Here is a 27,512-nt window from a genome sequence, read left to right as displayed (position 1 = left end):
ATACATTACAATGCATATTACACAGGGAAAATGCACAAAAATCAAGAGCAAAAAAGCATGGTAAAAACGTGAAATATGCATTGAATAAGAACAAAGTTAATATTGCACAGTGAAACTGCTCAAAATCCAAACAGATCAATTTTAACTGACACCAAAATATATTTATACAGCAAAACTTATTTAACATGTGGCGAATACCATTCAACGTTGTAGTGTGACGATTGTTGCTACATTGTAGGTCAACTGGTTCAGATTTTCTGTGTTTGGAACTACAATCAAGATGAACACAACACACAGTAAATGGGTTGCTAACAGGTGTGCAAACCAAGCATGAACCAGTAGCCATGGGGCGAATTGGCTGAGTGCAAAGAAAGTCAGATGCACCAGTTCCTTTTTGCACATAATGATCATGAATGATGATGTGTAATGTTGCTTCTTTATAGAATTAAATCGGCTGTATTCCATAGTGGCGTATAGTGATTTTTGGTCATTTTTTGAAAATTGGCACATATGTTTTTAATGATGTTCTCTTTCATTTTTCCAAGTCTCATCAGTCATAATTAGCTAATTAATTAGTAATTAATTAATTAATTAAATGTGGCGTATAGTTACAAAGTGACATTTTTTGTATTCCATAGTGGCGTATCGACCATACGCCACTTTTTTTATACACATTTTATAATTATGAAATATCGGCAAAAATGAAAAACATCGTATGTCATAGTGGCGCGTACGCGTATCGGACCTATACGCCACTATGGAATACTGAACGACGAAAAGTAACGCCATAGGGATTACACGGCGACCGAGGTGGCGTCACGGTTAACGTAAGGTTAGGGTATTATGCGTTTTGTTCGCTTTTCCATAGTGACGTATAGTTTTATTGTCAGTTTGCCAGCAATAGTATGTATTTATTTCCTTTGAAAAATATATAACAATAAAATGTATTTAGTTTACTACAGAAATTTTACATCATTTACAAAATATAATGAATGTCTGATTTACACAACTCGATTTTAAATTGGCATTTCTTCAAACCCGATTTTCTCGAAAAGTTGTTTATTCAAGCGGCGCCCACTATACGCCACTATGGAATACGGACTGACTTTAATTGTGCTTGTATGGGTATGCGATGTGTTGTGTGTGAGGGGGTGTATATGGTGGGTAGCTATAGGTGGTTTGTGTGGGGGTAGGGGTGTATGCATATGTCGTATAGGGTGTGTGCGGGTTCATGGTGGGGTATGGGGTGTGTGTGTTGGGGAAAGTAGGTATGGTTTGTGCAGATGTGTATGAGGTGTGTCAGTCAGGGTGTTTTATAGTGGTATGTTATTTTCACCATAAACCGTGGACATACTCATTAATAAAAGCTCCGTAATGGTGGACACACAAAGAACAAGGACGTCCAACTGAGGATGTCCACATTTTTCAGACCCACAGAATTGGTGATTTTTCTCACATTTTACAGAGATCAATATATGACATGCGACCATGTATATATTTTATATGTTTTGATTTTTAAGCAATTTGTATCAATTTTTAACTGCCTTCTTGTATTCTTATACGTAATAAATAAATATTTTTGTGTTCACTTCCTTTTTTAAATAATAATCGCAAGCTTTCAATACCAGACTGTCCCCTAATTAGCAATTACAAAGTATCTCATAAGCATTACGCACCGCACATCTATAGTGTAAGCATTGCGCCCAACTGTGTGCATGTCATTCAATATCAATACGCTGTGTTATGAGTCTTATTTTTTCCGCCTTACATAAATTGAACAAACTTTACAAATGGAAAAGTGATTACAGCCAATTAGAATTCAGCAATCTGGTCAATTCTTTTTTCTAAATGGAACATGGATGGGAATCTTACTATAAATAGGGGAATGTTGTATGTATCTATGTATCTATCTATGTATCTAGAAAGCAAACACGTAGAAGAATAATTATAATGTCGTAAAAGAATATTTATTACACAAATTTTCGGGCCTCACCCTTCATCAGGTGACAATAATGGTATATTCTTTTACGACATTATAATTATTCTTCTACGTGTTTGCTTTCTTCATTAAATGTCGACGCAGTTAATTTTCTACTATCTATGTATCTATCTATGTATGAAAGTGAAAAGGCTCCGTCAGTTTCGATCCAAATGTCGCCAAATTCATACGGGAGATCAAGGAATATACCGAGACGGTTATGCCAAAATTTGGTTGGAAACGGTCAAGAACTGGCTGTAAAAACAGTGAAAATATGGGTAAAAACAGGGTTTTTGTTATGAAATCGGTTACCAGCCTACGCATCACTGCAGCTGGCAGGCAGCACGTCGACGCTGCATGCGTAATGCGCATTTTAATATATCTTGTTTTATGCATACAACTTGAAACGATCCATCATGTGAGGCAAAAATACACACTTTCAATATGAGTTTGTCAGATTGCCGAATCTGTATTTGCCTTTTAGTAAATTTATGTTACACATGAAGGCATTAATACTTTAGTTAGAGAGGGCATCATATCAATTTTTTAACAGTAATCATCCTTGACCATACTGCACCGCCAGGGGTGGAATTTCGTAAAGTGCCACAGGAGTCCAAGTGGATTCTCGCAAGAGAGTTTTGCGAGAGTCCATGGATTCCCGTAAATGGATTCGCGTTGTACAATCTTGCGGAGTCCAAAAGGTATTATATGTAGGCCTACGAAAAATGCATTCAAACAAACAAACTAACAAATAAACTAATAAAGTTAAGTTTTTAATATATGTGTCATCATACTCTCACTTCCATATATGTCATTGCATCTTTGGCGACTTTTCCTTTATATTTTGCAGGCTTTGAGTTTTAAGGCGTGTTGAACTTAAACGTAAGTTCGCTTAGCTGATCATTTTCACATGGACTCTCGCAATAGGACTTTTACGGGAGTCTCTGCGAGAGTCGACTCTCGGACTCCCGCCGAAATTCCACCCCTGCAGTTCACTGTTACATATTAATACACTGCCCTCTATTATCTAAAGCATTGATCCCTCGTTCGCTAATTGAATGAATAAATCAATCTTTATTTTCATAATAAAAAAAAATACATTGATATTACACATTAAAACATAAAATAATACAAAGACAATTATGGAGGAGATGATCAAAAAGCAAGTAAGGCCAAAATTCAAAAATAATCCATGCATACAATGCTGCATAAATTTACAAGAAGGCGAATACAGATTCGCTGCCTCAGGAATTCGGGGTACTCAGTACAAATGACCATACGGGGCGTGCCTCAAATATGGGTAGCATTTTCAGCCTCTTGGCATATCAATGACCCCTTTTTCAAAGCCTATTTTGGTATATGAATGGGTCCTTTTTTCAAATTTTTGTCAATTTTTTGGAAAATAGCCTAATTTTTTGTTAATTTAGCCAAAATTTTCAAAATTTTCCCACAATTTTGGGAAAATTTGTAAAAACTAGGACAATTTGGGTTAAATTCAGCCGAAAATGTTGACTTTTGGTATATCAATGGGTCCAAATTTCTTGAAAAATTGGTATATTTATGGGTCCACTTTCAAATTCTTAGCTTACCTATTAACTCTGACATTATATTTGGCTTCATCTACTGCCATGGCCCTCGTCATAGCATCTATACCTCCCTGAAACAAAATATATAACAACTTAATCCTCCGCTGCCAGTTTAATGCTGGTTTCATACTTTCTGCCGCTTGCCGCTGAGCGGTGTGACGCTTCATCGTGCAGCTTGTACTTTAAAATAAAATAAAATAAAATAAATGTTGTTTGATTTAACGTGCGCTTCAGCTAGGTATGACCTAATTATCAGCACACTTCAACAATTTATTCCGCTGCCATTAGGATATATCAGAATCATTTCCGCCTCACCAAGTCCGCAACTGATGCGCAGGTACTCTCAGCGACTTAGATTGTGATTACCCCTAGCAGCTCCCCATTTTACACCTGGGTGGAGTGAAGCAATTGGGAATTAAGCTATCTTGCTCAAGGACGCAACACACTGGCCGTGGTGGGGCTCGAACCCACAACCTTTCGATTATGAAGCTCGCGCCCTAACCACTGGACCACCGTGCTTTACTGCAATGAAAGCCAATGTAGCCATTCAGCAATGCCAAATAGAATGTTTCCTGTTCTCATACAACAGAGCCGCTCTCCAGAGTTGACTTGAATTCGACTCCTAGCGATCTGCTGCTTTGGTTAAAGTAGTGGAGTGATCGATCAATATAACGGCTTTTGGGGAAAAAAATCCATATCTTCAATATGAAAGGTCAAAATTTGCAATTGATCGTCGTCTTTTCCTCCCTGCTACATACACTTTAAGAATATATCATTAGATTTATAAAATTTACTTGAGGACTATTATATATCAAAAATTTGAAAAATATCAAATTTTTATAATTTGTCATAAAATTTGTATTATATCGTGATTTTCAAAAATGAAAATTATTTGATATCAGAAAGACATGCTTCAGATTCAGAATGCAATTCGATATGTCTGAGGTGCTCTCATGTTCCATAAAAAATACTGTCGAAACGCTCAAAACGCTCATTCCAAATCCAACTTCAATTGGAAAGTGGTACACATTGGGCTATTCTATTTGAAATCCACACTATCCCTGTAGAAGATTTTGGAAATATCTTCCACAGAGGGAGTATGAATTTTAAATGGAATTAACACATTAGCAGCTCCATTTGAATCTCCCTCTCCCTCAGGGGAAGATTTAGGTTGAATCTTTCTAAGAGGGTGTATGAGATTCAAATGGAACTGCCTAATGTGCTTATTCCAATTGAAATTCATACTCCCTCTGTGGCAGATATTTTCAAAATCTTCCACAGATACTCCCTCTGTGGCAGATATTTTCAAAATCTTCCACAGGGGGAGTGTGGATTTTAAATGGAATAGCCCATTGTGGGTCAAACTCAAGACAAGTCTTATTTTTCATAGGTCTATTCCAGTTGAAATCCATACACCCCCTATGGAAGATGTGACCTTAAGGTGGTATTGGATGCATTTTCTAGAAATTAGGAAGTGCTTTTAGCATGTTTTAAACAGATTAATTGAGTAGGGTAATGTACACTGATCAATATGCCCTTTGTTTGGAGCAAATCGGACATACGGTTTTACAATTTATTTGTTCTTTGTATCCTATTGTTTTTGTCAATAATCAATATAGTTAATGAGCTAAAAGGACTGCAAAGGCTCATTAATATGTCATTTTTGCCAGTATTTTGCTAAAAATCAATACATAAATGTTCATGGTACTTTTATTTTGCATACTTTTGCCCTGAAACTTGGTCAAAGTGTTTCTAACATGTTCTAATGTATTAAATAGTGAAGCTTTCTAATTTGCATATTTGCATAATTAATGAGCTAATTTGCATAAATGCTAATTAATTATGCAAATATGCAAATTAGGGGCGGCTTCATTATATAATACATTAGAACACATTAGGAACACTTTGACCAAGTTTCAAGGCAAAAGAATGCACAAAAAAAAGTACTCTGAACATTTATGCATGGATTTTTAGCAAAATATTGGCAAAAATTATATGTTAATGAGCTTCTCCAGTCATTTTAGCTCATTAGCTATATTGATTATTGATAAAAACAAAAAGTTATAAAGAAAATATAAATTGATATATTTTGAAAACCGTATGTCCGATCTGCTTCAAACAAAAGGCATATTGATAAGCATGCATTGCTCTACTCAATTAATCTGTTTACAACATGCTTGGAGCACTTTCATAATGCCTCCAATACCACCTTAATCCCCACATAGGGAGTGAGAATTTCAAATGCGGTACCTGAATGGGTAACTCCATTTGAAATCTATACCTCCTGTGTGGGGGGATTAAGGTCATATCTTCCATAGGGAAATTATGGATTTCAACTGGAAACTGGAACAGTCCCCTCCCCCTCCCTCCCCCCGATATCAATATCAATACTTTTTGTATTGATACATTTCTTTTGTGACATAGAATCAATACTATTTAAACCTAGAAATTTGAATTAAATCAAAATACTGGTCTTACTATTTTTAGCAATACTATGTTGCATGTCAAACCATCACACTTCATCGGGCAACTAACCCGCTGGACACGACATGACCAGTCCAGCGGGACAGTTGACTGATGAAGTGTGATGGTTTCACACGCAACATAGCATTGCTAAAAATAGTAAGTCGAGTATTTTGATTTAATTCTAAATTGCATGTTACTACAACTTGATGACTGAGAACATTCATCAACTAAACATCTCAAAAAATGTAACTAACCTCTCTTAAATAATGGCCATAATTCAAAAAGGGGCTATTACAGGGCTGTCAACTTTTTGGAATTGCTTGGCGTGAGACAGAGGCGTACCGGGATTTGCGGACTCCAATGTTCATTTTGTACCATGATTATTTGAGCCACAGCACTCGAGAATGTGAAAAGCGGGGTGGGGGGGGGGGGGTAGGAGCAACAAATTATTCATGACGATGCGTGAGATTGTACTCATTTTCCAGCTTTTTGCGTGAGATTTACTACCTAGGCGTAAGATTATACTACCTTGGCGTGAGACCGTGAGAAAGTGACCCAATACGTGAGACTCACGGCCAATGCGTGAGAGTTGACAGCCCTGGCTATTATATTACAAATCTGTAAAATGGGTTGGAAGCAGAATTTATGTCTGCGCATTTTGATACGATAGCCCAGAAAACAATAAAACACTGGTCAATTTAATGTAGTGAGGTCCAGATTTTGAAAGTTGCACTTACATACGATACAAAAACACTCAGATATTATTACACAGATTTCCTTCCATTATACTGAATACAAAATCAATACAATTTACCGCAACTTTCAAATCTTGGGTTACATTGATTTAAATGTACGCTGTGATGTCAATATTTAGTCAACTGCTACAAATGAGGTGTCAAAATGTGCAGAAATAAATTCTGCTTCCAACGCATTTTACTGATTTGTAATACAATTCCCCGTTTTTTAATAATGGTCATTATTTAAGGGAAGGGGTATGAACGTTTGAACAGTATTTATTGTGGGACATTAGAGCACATCAGACATATCGAATTGCATTCTGAATACGAAGAATGTCTTTCTGATATCAAATAATTTTGATTTTTTGAAATTCGCAATGCAATACACATTTTATGGCAAATCATTAAAATTGATATTTTTGATATTTAACAGTACTCAAGTAAACTTTATAAATATGATGATTTATACTTAACGTGTATGTAGGTGGGATGAAAAGCCAATGATCAGTTGAAAATTTTGACCTTTCGTATTTAAGATATGGATTTTTTTTCGCAAAACACCAAAAAAATTAGGTCTTTTGGGAAAAAAATCCATATCTTCAATATGAAAGGTCAAAATTTTCAATTGATCGTCGGCTTTTCCTCCCAGCTACATACACGTTAAGAATATATCATTAGATTTATAAAATTTACTTCAACGACTGTTATATATCAAAATTTGAAAAATATCAAATTTTATAATTTGTCATAAAATTTGTATTATATCGTGATTTTCAAAAAATGAAATTATCTGATATCAGAAAGACATGCTTCGTATTCAGAATGCAATTCGATACGACTGAGGTGCTATCATGTCCCATAAAAAATACTGTTGAAACGCTCATTCCAGATCCCTTAAGGGGGGTTAGTTACTTTTTTTGAGATGTTTATTTAAACCTTGCATACATACCTTGGTGGTGACATAGGGTACAGCATGGGATTGGCCTATCTTGGCTACTAAACTAGACATGTTGATAATATTTCCTTTAGTTTTTCTTAAATGTGGTAATGCATACTGAAATATAAAAGATAAAATATGCTTGTAAACAAAACTCATATATCAGTAAATACATGCATTTGTAGGATTGTAGATAAATAATTGAAACTTTTTAGCTTGACAAATCCATTAAACGAGTACTCACAACTTTAGCTTTCGCCATCAGTTTAGGGAAGCAATCTACAATCGTAAAAAGGGGGCCAAAGCAATCAACCACGACGAAGATCTTGTATCTCTCGAGCATGTGTACGATCCACTGCTCAAAACAAAAACATCTTCACTTCCGGGAAATGTCAACAAGCCGTTTCTCGGGAAAAGCAGTGGACCAATTCACCTGTGATCAAGCCATCAGCCCTGCATGATGGCGAAAGCTTAAGTCGTGAGTACTCATTTAATGGATTTGTCAAGCTAAAAAGTTTGAATCAAAACTCTTTTATATGGTTTTTCTTTTTTTTATACCCCAGACTTATACTTACATTTCCCTCCAAATATCCCAAAATTAGCTTCAAATTTGGGTTCCAAACATTAATTTTCCAGATTTTTTTCAGATTTTTCAAGCGTTCTGTGATTTTTTAGGGTATATATCCAGAAAAGAAAATCCTGACTGACCAACCTTACATGGCAAGTCCATCCACCGTACATTGTAGGACAGGGTCTTTTTACATGGCCTAAAGTGATGAATATGTAGATATATGATTTCATACCTTTGAGAATGTGAAATAGTTGACTAAATTAAAGTTGAGTAGTGAAGTGAATTCCTCTACTGAGACATCATCAATAAATTGCTCTGGTGGATCTGTCAAATAATCAAATCAATGTATTGTACGTTTTACAAAAGTGCTGTTGTTTCAGCCCTCTTTACAACGGAACTCAAGAACCGCAGCACATATAAAAGTATATCTGTGATATTTTAATTCTTCTACACACTCGGTATGAATTGAGCAATGCAGTTTTTGCCAAAGCTCACTACCATTCGTAAGATGCTGTGAACTACCAAATCACAACAGTTTAAAATAATTAATAACCTTAAATACACATACCAATGACAACATCATAAGACCAAATTAAGGTTAGCAAGCAAGTTTTCAAAGTATATGATTTGTATGAACTTTTTCAAAACATCAAAGTGTTATTTTTCAATAATATATTGATTTAAATAATTAAAACCAATTTTTTGGCTGCTTTGTGTAGCCTTAATATTATATCAGAAATTTTATATCAGCATAAAATATTTTAAATATATATTAAGTATTTTTAACCTGTGGCAATAATGTGCAGCTGTTTTGACTGTGCTCAGAACAGTACAAATTCCTGCTCAAGTGGAAATGACTCGGCTGTTTTCTACATGTGACCCCTCGGCACAACTGAGCCCGAAGTCGCCAATCATCATTTTTGAGATATTCAACCAAAATATTCTGCTTGAAATTAGCTTTAAAATGATGTATATCATGTCTATAGTACTTGACATTTAAGTAGTGAAAAATCAATAAAACAGTCAATAAATCCTTTGTTTCCTATTGTTTATTGTTAAGTTCGATGGAGCATATCTCAATAGTGGCACTGGCGACATCCGGGCTCAGTTGTGCCGAGGGGTCACATATTTGAAAGCCAGTGAACACCATTGGTGGAGTCCGGGCAAAACTTCCTCACGGCTGGGACAGAATCATTAAAGGACATTCCTCGCTGACTGTCATCTGTACCAGAAGTTACTGGTCCACAAGGTCATTTTATCACAACTCAGTTGAAGACCGAAAGTTTCAGTCACAACATCATCCGGCAAAAAGAGATATGTATGGTTGACCAGATTTAAATTCAATCTTAATCCTGCCCTGGACCAAAACAAGCATATTTAAAGCACTGTACTTTAAATATGCTTTCTAAACAACATTCCAATGTGCGACATTTGGAACGACGATAAAGTACCTTTAAAGTACAAATAAAGCACAATGACCAGAAAAGTACATTTAAAGCATACTGAAAAAAGCACATTTAAAGTACTGTACTTTAATTGTACTTTATACCAAACAAGCATATTTAAAGCACTGTACTTTAAATATGCTTTCTAAACACTCTAATGTGCGACATTTGGAACGATGATAAAGTACCTTTAAAGTACAAATAAAGCACAATGACCAGAAAAGTACATTTAAAGCATACTGAAAAAAGCACATTTAAAGTACTGTACTTTATACCAAAGAAGCATATTTAAAGCACTGTGCTTTAAATATGCTTTCTAAACAACATTCCAATGTGCGACATTTGGAACGATGATAAAGTACCTTTAAAGTACAAATAAAGCACAATGACCAGAAAAGTACATTTAAAGCATACTGAAAAAGCACATTTAAAGTACTGTACTTTATTTGTACTTTATACCAAAGAAGCATATTTAAAGCACTGTGCTTTAAATATGCTTTCTAAACAACATTCAATGTGCGACATTTGGAACGACGATAAAGTACCTTTAAAGTACAAATAAAGCACAATGACCAGAAAAGTACATTTAAAGCATACTGAAAAAAGTACATTTAAAGTACTGTACTTTATTTGTACTTTATACCAAAGAAGCATATTTAAAGCACTGTGCTTTAAATATGCTTTCTAAACAACATTCCAATGTGCGACATTTGGAACGACGATAAAGTACCTTTTAAGTACAAATAAAGCACAATGACTATAAAAGTACATTTAAAGCATACTGAAGCATACAGTAAGCTTATAATTATAAGCTTACTTATAATTATAAGCTTACCACATTTATGGAGCTTATCAAAGTATTGGTAACACAATTATATGTTCACATACCTATCTCCTGTAATCAAGCCTGTATTTGTAAGTCCATTAAGTCCCTCATTTTATATAAATATGAACAGTTTTATACATCCATTGCATTATACAACCTTAGCACAAGATGGCCGTTGGTATTTTTCAAATCTAGATGAATGTAGTCATGTGACTTGTACCAAGGATTATTAAATCAGGATGTGACACTTCGTAATTTGCATGTGTCCAATTCATATGTTAATAGCATATTGTTATTAAAATGATGGTCTGACCTGGCCAGAGGGCGTTAATATAATAGACGTTTGATCAAGGGACAGAGTAGTTTCCAAATGTATCGGCTACCGAACGAAACATAATTATTATGCTCATTCCGACCAGACTAGCTTTGCGCCAGGCAGGGTAGGCCATGACGAGTAGGCCTATAGTGCCGAACGTACATTTTCAAGTATTTGCATAACTCTTTTGCATGAAAATGTAATTGTCATCTAAAATAAACAAACAAAAACAATATTACTTGAAGTTTTAATTTAAAACAATTACCCTATTTTACTACGGTCAATTAAGATGGCGGTACCATGTAAATTAACCGGTAATTTACCGACTCACAACACTGACATGAATACAAGTTTTAGTATTATTTAATAATATTATTTCCTCTATCGTTTGATGTACAATGGTACAGGTCGGGGGCAAAATAGTTTTGTACTTAATATGAGGGTGGGGGTTATAACAGTTTTAGGTCCATTAACTTGTGAGACCGGGGGTCAACAAAGTTTTGGGTTCACGAAGAGGGGATAGGGGGGTTAAAAATTTGTAACACGAAAAAATACATTGTCCCCCCCCCCACCAAAGTATTTCTGAACACTCCCTAAACTTTGTTGAATTTTCAGCAAATGTTACTTTGCAGTGAGTTTTAATTATGGCAAACGGAAACAATCAAAATATGATGTAGCTAGGAAACAAATATTATAATCGCTCCTGGATGTCACTCATGCATACTTTTTAATGTAGGCCTACCGGTATAGGGGCCTATTGCCAATCACAAAGTTTGAAATTGTAATTGTTTAATGTAGGTTACTCCCTAACAGAATACGTTTATACGTACGTTGGCGAAGTGATGTACTTAAATCGGATTAACTACCATAACAATAGATGAATACAATTTTGACTATATCGCCCGCACTCACGTTCATGTGGTAGGACCTACCGATGCATTGAACCATATACATGTATGTCAAAAAAACGCTAATCACTTGCACCTGTAAGATTAGTCTGTTTGAAAAGAGCGGTATGAACGGCATTGTCTTCAATCTATCATTACGATTGAAGACAGGTGTACAGACGGCTTGACGTGAGCCTATGATTTTTTTTCTGGGGTCTTGTGGTGTACGCTGGTTATCATCGATGTTGAAGTGCCTATAATAGTTCAATGTAAGAAAATGAGCCAATAGACGTGATGAATAAAAGCTACATGTAATAAAAAAGATCGGATTTTTGGATTATTAGTGGCGGTATACAATTAAATGTCAAAATTACGGTGCTATTCTACTTGTCAACAATAATTCATACTGGCAGGCTACACCAATAAGTGTTTTAGTGCAGATTGATATTTTTTCGGGATACTTTTCCACAGGGAGGAAGCACATGGCAAATACTATTGCAGGGCGCCATTTTGAAGGTCACGTGAAGTGACAAATGATTTTGTGACTTCAAATACTCACTTTATTTCATATCTTATGCTTGTCGTATATTTCCTTTGTATTATCGATAGTTAGTCTTAATTTCGACATTACTATATCAACAAGACATTCCCTTATCAAATTAAAAGACTTTCTTGCAGAAACAAATCACTGTGGCCTGATGGGATCATAGTAGGTGACCCACTTCCGCCCGGTCTAACCTTGCTTGGGGGCGCTTTTTACTATCTTCAACAGGTTCGATTCGCTAAACTTACGACATCTTTATGTGGTGACCTCAATCACATGGGCTGAGTAAGAGTCGATGTGAATTATTCATAACCGATCGATACCTTGCCTCACTTTGTTGAGAGCAAGCCAACAAAATTTGCCATAGGTTTGCGTGGCTAAACAAAAGCCGTGAATTTAGTGTCACCCCCCTGCTTGTACATGTAAACATCATATATCCATGATGTCCACAATAAAGTACATTTAAAGTACACTGAAAAGCACATTTTAAGTACTCTTACATTGATGACAATACCGGGGAAAACCAATCCAGGTAAAGTATACATAAAGTACTGATAAAGTATATTTAAAGTACACACTGATGTTCAAAATTTGGTTAAGTCCAAAATAAGCACAATTAAAGTATACTCACTGACACTGGGAAAAAACTAAGTCCAAATAAAGTATAGTTAAAGCATAAAAAATTTCCCATATTTATCAAAATATTCATAAAGTATAATTAAAGTCACATAAAGCACATTTAAAGTACCTTTAAAGTACACAGTTTTTCCAGGATATGAAAAATAAGCACATTTAAAGTACACTTTATATGTACTAATTACCCAGAAAGTACAGTTAAAGTACCCATAAAGTACAGATAAAGTACATTTCTAATGTGCTTTATTTGGTCCAGGGCTGCTATGGGGTACTTACGCCATCCTGCATTGTTGACTAGACAGTCCAGCTGGTTGTATTTCTCTATGGTTTTCTCTATTGTGTTCTGAAATTTTAATCACTTATGATGATTTATTATAACACTTCCTTCGTTCATATCACATAAATACACCAACAATCGTTTATCGAACATCATCACTGCGCATTTCATGTCGGCGTGACGTCAAATGACGAGTTCTCAGGTGTACTTGCAAAGGCTTTATGGGATTTACCGAAAAGGTCAATTACTTCATAACCATTTCAAAATGACCTTTACTGCACATCCAATAATCACTCATGCCATGGCAGCCATCTTGTGTACTGTACTTCCCACATGCATTATATCCCAAGGGACCAATCAAGTTTCATAGTGTACACATGCGCGACCAGAGATTTTCAAAACATACGCTAAACAGGATTTGCCTGGAGGGCATGGGGTGCAAGGGGGATTCTATCAATATTTTTCATATCGTTCCATTTCCCCAATGTACCCCCCTGAAATTCACTCTGCCCCTGCCCCCCCAAAAAAAGTCAAAATGCTTTTTGGAAAAACTTACTAAGTAAATTTTTCTTATCAACATAAACAATCCTGTATTATTTTAAAGCAATTCTGTGCAGCACACTGTAACCAAGTTTGCCACCTAATAAATCCAATGAAAATGTTATTTGTGCTGTGTCATTCATATCCATTCATGCAGAGAATGTCATGTTATTGGTTTGAGCATGGAAATAGTAGTATTTCCATGGTTTGCATAGGTTTTCAGTGCAACATTAAAATCTGTATCTTTCCACTCGAAGTACATTGAATGTGCAAAACATACTTGGTCTTTTGTTGTAATCCATATCACTAATTATTGGAAAATGTGCCAAAAAAGAAGGGCTAGCTACTTGTGATTAGTTTTTCTGCATGACTAACCAAGTCATTTTTCAACAGTATGTGGCCGGAATTCTAAATATATTTTGAAAAATGAAATATTTAGCTGAGTGACAGATTGTTCATATGCTACCGGAAACATGGATATGAAGGCCGGGGTCACTCTCACATAAAAGTGCCTCCCACCCGCGTCCGAACACCTCTGAAATGCACCCTTAATGGCGAATTTTCACATAATTTGATACCCATGGTGTCTTTTTGATGTTGCAGACATATAGATACTAAAGAAAACATGCACAAAGGTAACAAGAATCAATTAAAAAGTGGTGATTGTTATCAAATTAGTGCAAACTCACTCAAACAATAATATTACTGACCCTAAATGTCCAAGGATTTGGCTGAAAAAGGACCCCTAAAAATGGCGATGCCTTCAAAGACGTCGACGCCGCTGTGTGGTGAAAAACATACCCTTTTAGACGTTTTTCTTGGACACGGGTGCATAGCAAGTCAAGTAGTGAGTGACCCCCCCCCCCCTCTTCGAGAAATACCTACTCCCCATTCATGCATTCCAGAAAAATACAGCACTATTTTTGGGGGATTAAAAAATATTATCAAGTTCTGCCAAATGAAACATAGCTCAATCCTAATTATTCATTTAGTACTAACTGGAGATAAAAGAAAAATTTCACTATTCTACTAATTTCTTGAAAAAACAAAAGCCAAAAACATGCATTTTCGGTGTGATTTCTGACAATGAAGTCAAAAAATTAAAGACTTGGAACAAGTCTAAGCATGCAAAAAGTTGTGTTTATTCCAAAATGTTGCTATAATTTTCACTTTTTTTGTGTGTTACTTTAATTAAATTATTTGTTATAAGAATAAATATGTCTTTTCCAAAAATTATTGAAATTAGACTTCATACAAGTCATTAGACTTGGTTGTCACAGCATATGAAATATACCCTAAAAATGCATGTTTTTGGCCCTTTTAATATTTCCAAATATTGACCAAATAGTAAAATCTGACTTTTATTGCCAGTTAGGACTAACTATTGAAGGAAGGTGACCTGATATATTTGGAACTTGCGTATAACATAAAATGTGTTGTAAATCATCCAACTGTGAAGAAAACAATCAGCCAGCCAATCATTATACTGCCTGAGGATGGTAAAAGTTAGTTACTGAAAATATTAGCAGGTTAATATTTTTATTTATTTGCCTTCAGTTTCTGTTGAAAGTTTTAGCATTTTCTTGGTTACAGGAAACACATAAACATTTTTGTGCACTAGCCTACAAATACCTTGATTTCTGCTTCATTTCTCACATCACATTGAATAAAGAAAGCTTCCCCTGGACCCGTCTTGTTTACATCTGCTTCCAATGCTTTACCTGCCTCAACTGAAATGCATTAACATATTAAAGTTGATTAAATGAACAATAAGTAACTTAAAACTTAAAACAAAGAAAAAGACATGTAAAATATGGTCAATTCCAAGCAACCTCGCCCAAATTGTCAAAATTTAAAAATCAAGTCAAGTATGTGATTTTGGTCTCATATTATAGCTAAAAAGCTATATTTTCTGAAAATGTACTTTTTTAGGAAGAAATGGTGTCCATTGTTAGAAAAAACATCCTAATTTGCATACATTTGCATATTCTTGACTGGTAAAAGCAGCAAAACTAAAAACACAGCAACTGCTCTGTACTATAAAATGTTGGAAACAAATTATGCATGTGAATATAAAGTTTATAAGTAAATCAAAATATAAACACCAGAAATTTTCATATTTTATAATGTGTAGCTTCGTCAGCATTGTTTGAGTACCAATTTTACGATTAAAAGCATCATTCCGCAACGCAATAGTATCTTTTATTTTCACTGCCATTCTAATAGAAGGCTTATTTTCATTGAAACTAGAATGCAAAGCAAATTTATTCATCCCTATCCAATGAAACAAAAATAATTTTCAAAAAGTCTAATTTGCGGCCGTAACGACCAATTAAAGTTGCATCATTCCGCATAGCGTTATGAATGATGCATAATTCATAATGAGACAATTAAAAAAAAATATTCACAATTTTGGGTTAGAACTTTCTGAAATGCATTGCACAAAACTATCTTTACAGTAATTGATGTTTCAGCATTGCCTGAACCATTGTAAGTGACATTTCTCCACAAAACCCCCTGCATCATTCCGCAACGCCATAAGGATTCATGGATTGCAAGGATTTTTTCTTTAAATTTACAATAAAATAAAAACAGTGATGATTATTTCTTGATAGATGGTGATACTTGTTATGTTACATCCTATGGCTAACATCCAGTGCTAAATTTCACTTCCAAGAATTTTAGACTAGCAGAATGTTGACATAATTTTAGTTTCAAAATGTGACCATGCAACACAAGTTATCGGATTAAAAAAATCGGTGATAAATATTTTTGGATAAATATTGATATTTGTCAGCTAACATAAGTAGCTAAGTATATAAAACACAATTTACTCAAATTTATTGATATATTTATTTTTATTTTCAAACATGGATTGCTTTTCATTTCCTATGGGATTTTACACACAGCATCATTCCGCAACGCTCCTTGCAACATTCCGCAACGTGACCTAGTGTCGGCAAATTTGGCATAAAGAGACGATGCCAAGTTGTTGTTTTTAATCGATACTGACAATTGTCAGTTTACATCCCAAGCTTTTCATTAAGTGGCAAATTTAATATCTCAGATTACTAAACTCACAGAGTTTGTCAAAAATGTTTTAGTGCAAAAATACTGCTCCCGTGTATGCATCATTCCATAACACGAACTTTGCATATGCAAATTAGGAAATTAGGGTGGTTTGGAAAGGTTTCTCCTACCTTAATCATTCACTTACCAAAATACTTTAACATTATGCTATTCACCTTATGCTGTTAATACATATTTGGCCGCTGCATCAAAAAGAAATTTGTACGAAGGCAGTTTGCATCATTCCGCAACGCTTGGAATTGCCCATATATTGCATGTATTTTAATTGAATAAAATAATGATACAAGAATAAAATGAGTTATCTTGGTATTATTATTTTATCCTATAAGATCACCTTTCCAATCTTATTTCAAATAAGAATACATTTTACATAAATACTGGTAATGATTTTACAGTTACAATAGACAAAACAAAATTATTATTTTTAACATGAAGACATATCAAGGCATGAACAGGTTTTTTCATTATGGTATAAAGCTGACAGGTTGGTGCCTAGATAGCTATATGGTTAACCTCCACATCGGTGTGCCCAGGATCTTTTCCGGGGGCTCAGAGGGGCTTTCAGAGTTATGCTGGGGGGGCTTAATGGCTAAAATTGGCAAAACAACGGCTGATTTTACATGATTTTTAACAAATTGCGGGTGGCTTCAGCACCTAAAGCGCACTGCTCCATGAAGCTACTGTACTATAAGTAACTTTATACTCACCTCCTCTTGCACAGAACGCTACTTTGGCTCCATTTCGAACTGTAGAGCAAAAAGAAAGACAAAATAATTATGATCTACTAACTGACCACTCTGTGGGAATAAGGCAAATATCTTTGGATTGCATAGAGTGTGGCTCATGATCAGTTTCAGGCATCTGTTTGTGCCTTGCAGTGCATACAAAGAAAAGCAAAGTTCACTTTCAAATAAAGGCCATCGTCGACATGCCGACATCGGCACGTATTCCGACATGTTGAAAAAAACAAAATCTAAAAAAAAATATTTTTGGCCACAAAAGCGAAGATTGTAAAGAAAAGACTTGGTCTTGTCCCGGTTGATCATAATTTGGCAGACGCGATCAGATCGGCTGAAGGTCAAGGTGATTTACCATGAGGAAGAGAAGAAGAAGAAGATTGATCCCTTTAAAATCATCTAGAAGAATGTCATCATCAAACAAGTCTGGTTTTGATGTTGCTTTCTTTTATAATTATAAAAATCGGCACGATGGTAGTTTTGGAAGAAGAAAAAAAACCTATGAGGAAATGTGTGGTGAGGTGGCAATGATCGAATCTGTAGAGCAAAATGATAATTCATGATGTAATATTGTATATAAATTCATAAATTCTATGTTCATCCATTTTACAGGAAAGTAACTTCATTTTTGTCATTTTTGTCAAGTCAAAGTCATTTTGTCCAAGTCACAAGTAAGTCTTAAGTCATTTGCAAAAGTTGCAAGTCAAGTCACAAGTCACAGTCTACAACTCTTGTAAAGAAAGCCAAAACTGAAAACCGTTTTGTCAAAGCACTTTCTGTGGCAATTTACATCTTGTCAAAGATTGAATTTCGTCAAATTCTCATGATAGAGCATTCCATGTGCGATTCTCTCATCACAAAATATGAAATTTTAATATATATTTGAGTCAAGTGTAGTATAGACAACATATTATGTATATAGGTTTCCTTTTACCTATCTTTTCTTTTTATAATAACCAAGGGCACGGTTTGCCTTCTAAATTGTGATTCACGCTGCATCTTCTTTCTTCCAATAAGTACAGTCCTCTTACTTAAAAGTTTTCACTCCTGAGTATATAGTTGTACTGTGTGCAGTGCAAAGTGTGCGATGTGCAGATGAAGTGGTGCTGATATGCGAGTAAAAAAGTCCTCTTCCAGTCTAACGAAGCGACAGTGGACTCAGCCGGCTTCGGAAAGTCTCCAAAGACGGGCAGATACGACTGAAGCTGGTAGTGTGTTCCACAGGCAAATGACGCTTGGGAAGAATTGGGGATTACTAAAAAGCTGTGAGTGTGAGTGTGAGGTGTTCCCATGATATGACCATGCGCTTCTTTTGTCCAGTTTGCCATCAACATTTAAACTTGAGAAAGCAGCCATTGCATGATTGCATTGGTTGCATGCCATGATCATGATGATGGTCATGGATACAGTACACTATGCCTGGTCGAGCACCCTCACAGACCCGAACGTAGTGAGGGTGCTTGGTATATCCGCCATGTTTCAAATACAAGGATGGCCAGCATAATGGCCCGCAAATTTAAGCTTTATGAGAAGCCTATTTTAGTTGCAAAATGAGAACACAGAGTGGCTTATCTTTAACCCACATTCTCAATCTCTCATGCCAGAGGTTAAAATAAGACGATCCCTAACTAATTATCAAAAGATCGTAAATTTAATTTCTTGAAACGTGCCGGCGAAACGATTTGTTTACAAGTAACAATCCTTGTTCCGACACCAATACCGTTCATTCGGCTTCATTCGGCAAACCACATAATCACTCAGGTGAACTAGGATTGGACGATCGATTGCGTTAAATTTTGTCCAGGTTACCGGGCCATGCCTAATGGCGATACTCACATCTTTTACGGTCTTGGAAATATTTTTCTAACCACGTTGCAAAATGATCGGAAATACACCATCAAGGCGACTCGATCGGTAAGCATCATTGAAACTAAGCAATATTTAGTATTTCTTCTTTTGATTTTTTCGATAAAATTGTAGTTAACAGTTTTGATTAGTTTGATAAGAGTGGATTTAAAAACCAGTCCGCTAGTAGACGTTGTAATTGACAGTTTGACAGTTCCGCCGGAGGATAAGGCCAAATAAAATAAAAAACATGTTTCACGTCCGGGATTTTAAAAAAAAGGAGGAAGAGGGGGCTTTTTATTTTTTATTTTTTATCGCAAAATCGGTGTAAATACCCATAATTAGAGCTATTTTAGCGTATACAATAATGCCTGGAATGAGGAGGAGGCCTCTTTTTATTTGTTGTTCTGAGAGATAGGCCCCCTCTAACTATCACAAAACCTTATAAAAGTGTTTCTTGTATCTTAGCAAGGCTATAGAAAGCACCTCTACTTCCTAGACATATTTTTTGAAAAGTTATAACTGAATTTCAAAAAATAAAAAATAAAATTGAAGAAACCTCAAAAAAGGAAGCGGGAGGGGACGGGAAAGATGTTTTATTTTTTATTTGGCCTAATGTGAATCTATACCCTGTGTGGGCAAGTCATACTTCAGTATGACTTGCCCTGAACGTCCATATATGTTCGGAAGAGACGGATACATTGCATGAGAGCCTGCCAATTTAAGCTTCCTATAATATCAATTGCACATAACATACAAAGTCACAAACTTACAAACTTCAATATGCACTTCAAATACAGCAGACCAGCTGTTAATTATTACCGATCCTGTAGAATAACTTACATAATCGTCCATTTCATGGAATCCCGTTGCTCAGAATTGCCAATTTCATTTTTATCTGTCAAATGCGTTGTAGATGTGCTCCATTAAATCACAGGTGTGAAACTGACTTTATACCACTCGCTTGCTTTCGCAGAAAAGCCAGCCTCGTGGCGCTAGGCGCATGACGTCATCGGGGACGTATGCAAAATTTCCGACGGGCGTCATATAACCCGTGTTGTGATTGGTTGCAAAAGTCATTCTTTGAAATCGTAAGCCAATCAATGAACGCGACGGCCTTTTACGGTATTAATTAATGTGACTCGCCAGTAAAGTACGTCTAACCTGATTGGTTTACAAAACTACTTTGATAATTGCTAAGCCAGTCAGCGTGCTCGATGCAACAACCTCGTAGAGGTTTTCGAGAGGCGAATTCACGTGGTGATCCAGCGATAGAGTATAAATTCAGGTTGACAACTGCTCTTGCGCGAGATCGCAGGTGCAATAACCATACATGGACACAATCAGTGACATTTACACAATGGAATAATGAATTATTTATGACATGCATCGGCTGGATTTTACGATCGAGGTAAGGTTTTTGGCCTGTCCCTGCGTGAATATCCTTAGTTTTCAGCATCAAAGATACTTGCGATGACCATTTTTTTGCGGACACTTTGATAACAGGTAACTTTTATAGGTCATAGGGTAGAAACTATAGTTGTACAATTTGAACGAAATATACATTTTGTTATAGGCCTAAAATGTTTACAAAAATATATTGGTCCATACGTTGTGCTTGTATTCAGTTGTTCGACGTATTATAAATGTGAATCCATATTGATGTGGCGATCAATTTCACAATTAAAATCTTTCCTTTGGGGTGATTTCCATTTCTTGCTATCATTTAAAGCCTGAAATATACCTGATCTCATGTACCAATACCTTGTGTATTGGTACATGATTCGGCGGGTATACTTCAGCAATAGCGAATAAGTGGTCGTTTTTACTCTGTTCAAAACGTCCATGTACACCAAATACAGCCCCGAAATGGTCTACTTTTAGCGTGCCTTAACTCCGAAACAGTTTAGTCAAAGTTAAAAATGCGATCCCCAACCCTTTGCTTACCTTGGGCCGAATTTGCAGTATTTTCCGCTAGCTCCGTGTTGAAAGCTGGCCGGTACATGCCCGGTACAAACATAGACATGGCCACATTTGCTTCAGTCCTGGTATGAATATTTCTTCCGTAATCCAATGGTTGCAACGTGGGCATCACAATGATAGTCTCCTACACAACCAGCTTGTGTCGGCCTGACGCTCGTCGATCCTAAAAGTGAGGACAGCGTGAGCTCTTACCTGCGTAAAAGTCTGTTCGACAAAGGCAATAAGGATGATTGACAGCGCCGTTCATTGGGCGGAGCCATTATATTACAGCAGACAGGTTGCGCTGTTCTCTGACCTTGACTGTTCGTCACGTGACATACCGTGACCTGGGTACACGTACAAAGCTGGGGGATGCGACTGCGGCCGCCATTTTGACACGCTGGTATCTACTCTTCAGAAAAATTACTTTTGGTGACGTTTTATATCAAACAATTTTCGATAACGGATTTCTACTAGGATTTCAATTTTTTATTAATGAAGGTGCATGTAGTTTTGAGGAATAACACGGGATGTTTCGAGTTTTATTTCAACTGGTGGTGTAGGAAGGTGAGTGAATTCGTGAATGAGGCCGGGATTGAGGTTTTGTTGTTTCAACGATCCGGTAGTAGGATACTGAAACGTGAGGCTAAAAATGTTTAATGACGCCATGTTTACATGAAAACATTAGCTGCTGCGAGGTCAGTGTCGTTGAATTCTTTACCTAAATTCCTTTCAGGATATTCTGATTTCACTTATTTATGATGTGTACGAAAATTAACCATATAAACTCAAAAGTGTGAATGCAAGCTGTTATTGCTGACAATAGAAACATTGTTGCAAAGTCATTAAAAACAGGTATGTATTACAGACGTTCTTTGGCCGAAACGAGATACAGGCTAGTTAGGCAGTCTAAGCCTGAAAGCATCAATACTAAAGATAGGCTATCAGTCACTTGTGCAGATATATGTTAACATTGGATTCAATTTCTTGTTTATTGTTCACTGTATGGAAAAGCCTGTTCTGTTGTATCTTGTATTGGTTGTATTTCCCACGCATAACACAGTACCGTACACAAACTATGTTGCTGACACTTCCTCAAATATTACTTACCAAAAACTCGTACTACCCCTTCACCAATTCCTTTTGATCCCCCAGTAACCAGTGCTACTTTATCTTTGTACCGTAATCCTCCTGTCTCGCTCGCCATTCTGATTCTTACTACAGTACAAGCTATTCAAGTTACACCCCTTCGCTGAACTTTGGATTCCTGTTGGTGATCAGTGGAGCCGTGGTGCCACTGTCATTGGTGCCCACAGAGGATTGGATCAGCTGGTGTGATTTCCCTAATTTGATGGAATGATAAATACAATCCAATTTTATTTCTATTCGTTTATAATAAATTCAACCTGAAACAGGTATTTATCTAAGGTGTGATAATATTAAAGATGTTTCAGCTAAAGAAACCAAAATAAAATAGGCATGATTTAGGTGAAAAGTAAAAACACAAAATAGGATTAACAATTCTAAAAATAGATTGGAGTGATTTAATATTAAAATAGGGTAGAGCAATTGTATTTTTCCAAGCATTAACAAGCAATTCACGTTTTGAATAACAACAAATTCCAAACACAGTGGTAAAATAATACAGTTTTCTGCTAGTATTTATAATTAAATCAATCAATCATTTTTAGGTGATTTTTACAGATACTGAGGATCAAAATTATATAAACACCCCTACTTTATAGAAGTAAACTCCAAAGTTGAAGTCTCGTTTACACAATATTTCTTAGGTAATAAGAATAAATTTAATATATCCAATATTGCATCAGATTTCTAAAATTCAAAATATTTTTATAGCTATAAATTTATTTAAGTAAATAAATTAAGTCAAATAATATATTTTATTTATATGGTTATTGTTAATTTTTAACACCTATACTAGAACGAGGCGCAATTGACGTCCGAAGAAAATATGGCCGTCGTCTCGAAGGAGACGGAATTTGTGAATTGATGTTTCTATTGAGATTTTGTACAAATAAAAAAAACATTCCTGCCCTTCGAGACTTGACCACGCGATAAAAGGAAAGGTAAGATTTAGTTTTCAATTGATTTGCAATATATTCAATGTTTGTTTCTTTTTAATTAAACGTATAAGCTTCCCCATCTGTTATGAAGCCGCCCGTGAAATACCGGTTCATTTTCATTCATCATTCATGTTCATCTTCATGTCTTGGATCTTCATGATCTTAAGCTGAATTTATACTCAATCGCTGAGCGATTGCGATCAAACGCTTTTGAAAAGCGATGGGCAATCGCCGTATTTTGCGATGTATCGCTCGTCGCTTTTGCATAATACTTGATCACGGCGATAGCGATTGCACATGTGCAGACGGCAATTAAAATATTCTAAATGCCACAAAATTATACATTTTTAGAACATCAGTTGAGCCACTGTCAATAATTATTGTTTTGAATTAATTCATCACCAAAAATTAATAATCGGGAAAGGTAAATTAATTAGCAAAATAATAGATTCAGATCGTTTCTTGTATATGATTGGTTGACGCATTCACGTGTCAGCAATATCGCAGGGAAGTTGAGATTCTTCAACTTGCAAAAGTCAAATCAAACATCCTCAACAGACAGACTGGCCAATATCACTCCCATCTACAAGAAGGGGGATAGAAGCACCCCATCTAATTATAGACCAGTATCTATCACCTCCATCTGTAGTAAGTTGATAGAACATATAATCTTCAGTAGCATTATGGACCACTATGATAAGAACAGCGTCCTAGTTGATGTCCAACATGGATTCCGTCCAGGCCGTTCGTGTGAAACGCAACTTCTCATCACTGCCCATGATCTCTCCAAATCTCTTGATAACCGGGAGGAAGTAGATGCTGTGGTTTTAGACTTTTCAAAAGCCTTCGACCGAGTACCCCACCAGCGATTGATGTCCAAGTTAAATCATTATGGCATAAGAGGGCCACTTCTCCTGTGGATCGAGAACTTTCTCACGCAACGTAGTCAGCGAGTAGTAGTAGATGGTCAATCATCTGAATGGGTTCCGGTTCAGTCAGGTGTCCCACAGGGCACAGTCTTGGGGCCCTTATTGTTCCTTTCGTTTATCAACGACCTTCCCGATGGCATCTCTTCACATCTGCGTCTATTTGCGGACGATTGCCTCATGTACCGCACCATCTCAAAACCAGAAGACAACAGCAAATTACAGGAGGATCTTGACCGCCTACATCGTTGGTCTCAAACATGGCAAATGCAGTTCAACGTTGAAAAGTGTTTTACGATGCATTTCACCCTTCGCCGTAATACCACCTTGGCTGATTACCATCTTGGAGGGAGAAACCTTGCCACTGTAACCGATTATCCGTACCTGGGACTCACCTTCGCAAATAATATGTCTTGGCAGAAACACATCAACACCATCACATTACGTGCAAATAGGATGCTTGGCCTTGTGAGGCGTAATCTGCGCAAGTGCTCCACCAAAATTCGCCAGCAAGCGTATGTATCTCTTGTTCGACCCCACCTCGAGTACTGTAGCCCGGTGTGGAGTCCGTACACAAAGAAAGACATAGCAAGGACTGAAGCAATCCAACGCAGGGGCTGCCAGATTTGTCCTTCAGAAGTACCATCGCACAGAAAGTGTGTCTGCCATGCTTAACACTCTCCAGTGGGACACCTTAGAGAAGAGACGTCAAGTTGCTAGCCTCATCCTTTTGTACAAGATGCAAAACAACATCATTGCAGTAAACCCGAATCATTATCTGTCTCCAGCTCTTCCAACCAACACCAGAGCCTACCACCCCAGCAAATACCAGCTTCTTCCAGCCAGAATTCAATTGTACTCCAACTCCTTCCTTCCTCAGACAGTCACGTGGTGGAACTCGCTTCCCGGTACCATCCTAGTCTCACCGTCTGTTGAGACTTTCAGGGGAGCTGTGGCTGCATCAATCTAGTCTGCAGCTGTTGGTTTTTTACTCGCACACTGTATTATACGCACTGGCACACTCACTCCTGCACCGCTCATGGACAAAGTCCCTCGGCTATACATCCACATGTGGATCCTACCGAGTACAGAAGTAGAAGTAGAAGAAGTACTTCTGTATTTTCCACCGATGATGGGTCTCCTCTTCCCGACTTGCCTGAAGTCCAGCACCCTGCCATGGATGATATAACAGTCTGTCAGAATGGTGTGATTAAGCTTCTGAGGAATCTAAAGCCTTACACTGCCTCGGGACCAGACGGTATACCAACCAAACTTCTGAAAGAGACGGCTGTTGAAGTTTCTCCTGCAGTCACCCTTCTGTGCCAGGCATCAATTCGGCAGGGAAGAGTTCCATCTCAATGGAAGAAGGCGCTGGTTGTTCCTTTGTTTAAAAAGGGAAGTCATTCTTCTGCAGCCAACTATCGCCCTATTTCGTTGACTTCAGTGCTGTGCAAGCAAGTTATGTGAACATATCATCCACTGTTCCATCATCCGTCACCTCTCTGACAACAAAATCTTGTCAGACGCCCAGCATGGGTTCAGGAAACGACGTTCTTGCGACACACAATTAATTGCCACTGTAGATGATCTAGCTAAGGGAATCAACAAGAAATCTCAAACTGATGTCATCCTCCTGGATTTTGAAAAAGCGTTTGACAAAGTGTCTCATCGCCATCTCCTAGCAAAGGTCAAGCATTATGGCATCCATGGCAGCACATACCATTGGATCAGCGACTTCCTTCACGCCAGAACACAAGTCGTACTGGTGGATGGTCAGAAGAGTTCGGAAGCCTATGTAACATCTGGTGTTCCACACGGGCACAGGGGAGTGTGTTAGGCCCCCTCCTTTTCCTGATCTTTATTAATGATCTACCTGAGTGTGTTTCATCTGCCACTGCTAGAATGTTTGCTGATGACAGCATCTTGTACCACCAAATATCGTCAAGTGCTGATTCCATCAAACTCCAGAAAGACAGTGACGCTCTCCAAGACTGGGAATCTAAATGGCTAATGAGGTTTAATGCCGCCAAATGCCAGGTCCTCCAAATTACCAACAAGAGGAACCCCCTGCCAGCTTCCTACACAGTTCATGGCCAAGTCTTGGAGGTGGTGAGCTCAGCAAAGTATCTGGGCGTTCACATGGATAGTCATCTGGATTTCAACACCCATACTGATGCCATCACCAGGAAAGCCAACTGTACAAGAGCATTCCTGCAACTTAATCTCAGCCATTGCAGTAATCAAGTGAAGGAGGCTGCTTATACAACATACGTCCGCCCCACTGTGGAATTTGCATCACCATCATGGGATCCTCACACACATTTAAACAAGGTCGAACAAGTTCAGCGAAGCGCCGCTCTATTTGTTGTTGGAAACTATCAACGCACCAGCAGTGTTTCTGATATGATCAGCGCCCTCAACTGGCCTTCCCTTCAAGAAAGACGCCTCCAAAGCCGCTTGCTGATGTTCTATAAGATCCATCATGACCTGGTTGACATCAAGTGTCAACTACCTCACCCCACTCAGAACATCCACCAGAGGTCACAACTCCCGGTACTTCATTCCATCAACCAGCTCTTCAGTTTATACCAGCTCATTCTTTCCCCAAACCATCAGGGACTGGAACAATCTATCTGTGGATCCAGCTGAGTATACATCCCTCGACGTCTTCAAGGCCGCCCTGAGGGACCTCCTGCTGAAGTAGCTCCATCACCTCATCTCCAGTTTTTACTTGCACCTTGTATATATATTTGCACCGAGAACAAAGTTTCTGTCGCCTTTGAGACGACGCATGTGTACAACTACAACGTAGTGCGAGTTATCTTCGTTTTTATGAAGCCTGCACTTCAAAGGGAGAAAGAAAGAAAGAAAAGCGACGTCGTTCATGTCGTTTTTGCCTCGGCGATTTGAATCGGCTTGACGCTCTGGAAATTTAAGTAAACATTGAGCATGCGCGAAAATCGCTTTTCTGCAAAAGCGATTGAGTATAAATTCAGCTTTAAGCTGAATTTATACTTGATCGCCGAGCGATTGCGATTAAACGCTTTTGGAAAGGGATGGGCAATCGCCGAATTTGCGATGCATCGCCCGTCGCTTTTGCATTTATACTTATTACGGCGATA

At 37.2% G+C, this 27,512-nt stretch overlaps 2 protein-coding genes across 3 annotated transcripts in view; one reads left to right on the top strand and one right to left on the bottom strand.

The window, feature by feature from the left end:
- The window catches only part of LOC140165645 (L-fucose dehydrogenase-like), a 32,645-nt gene extending 9,925 nt beyond the window's left edge, over positions 1-22,720 (bottom strand). Inside the window, exons 1-7 of the mRNA XM_072188940.1 lie at positions 22,491-22,720; positions 17,544-17,582; positions 15,379-15,476; positions 13,206-13,272; positions 8,508-8,599; positions 7,717-7,821; positions 3,568-3,635 (exon numbers count right to left, since the gene is read on the bottom strand). Of these exons, the coding sequence (XP_072045041.1) occupies positions 3,568-3,635; positions 7,717-7,821; positions 8,508-8,599; positions 13,206-13,272; positions 15,379-15,476; positions 17,544-17,582; positions 22,491-22,587 (566 nt within the window). The 5' untranslated portion in view covers positions 22,588-22,720. The remainder of the gene's footprint in view (positions 1-3,567; positions 3,636-7,716; positions 7,822-8,507; positions 8,600-13,205; positions 13,273-15,378; positions 15,477-17,543; positions 17,583-22,490) is intronic.
- Positions 22,721-23,328: 608 nt separating this feature from the next.
- Positions 23,329-27,512, top strand: part of LOC140165644 (osmotic avoidance abnormal protein 3-like) — a 28,752-nt gene continuing 24,568 nt past the window's right edge. For both annotated transcript variants that reach the window (XM_072188938.1, XM_072188939.1), the window contains exon 1: positions 23,329-23,467. The gene's annotated coding sequence lies outside the window, so the exon portion shown is untranslated. The remainder of the gene's footprint in view (positions 23,468-27,512) is intronic.

The sequence above is a fragment of the Amphiura filiformis genome, chromosome 12 (assembly GCF_039555335.1).
Source record: "Amphiura filiformis chromosome 12, Afil_fr2py, whole genome shotgun sequence".
Taxonomy (NCBI): Eukaryota; Metazoa; Echinodermata; class Ophiuroidea; order Amphilepidida; family Amphiuridae; genus Amphiura; species Amphiura filiformis.
This window is presented reverse-complemented; position numbering and strand designations above follow the sequence as displayed.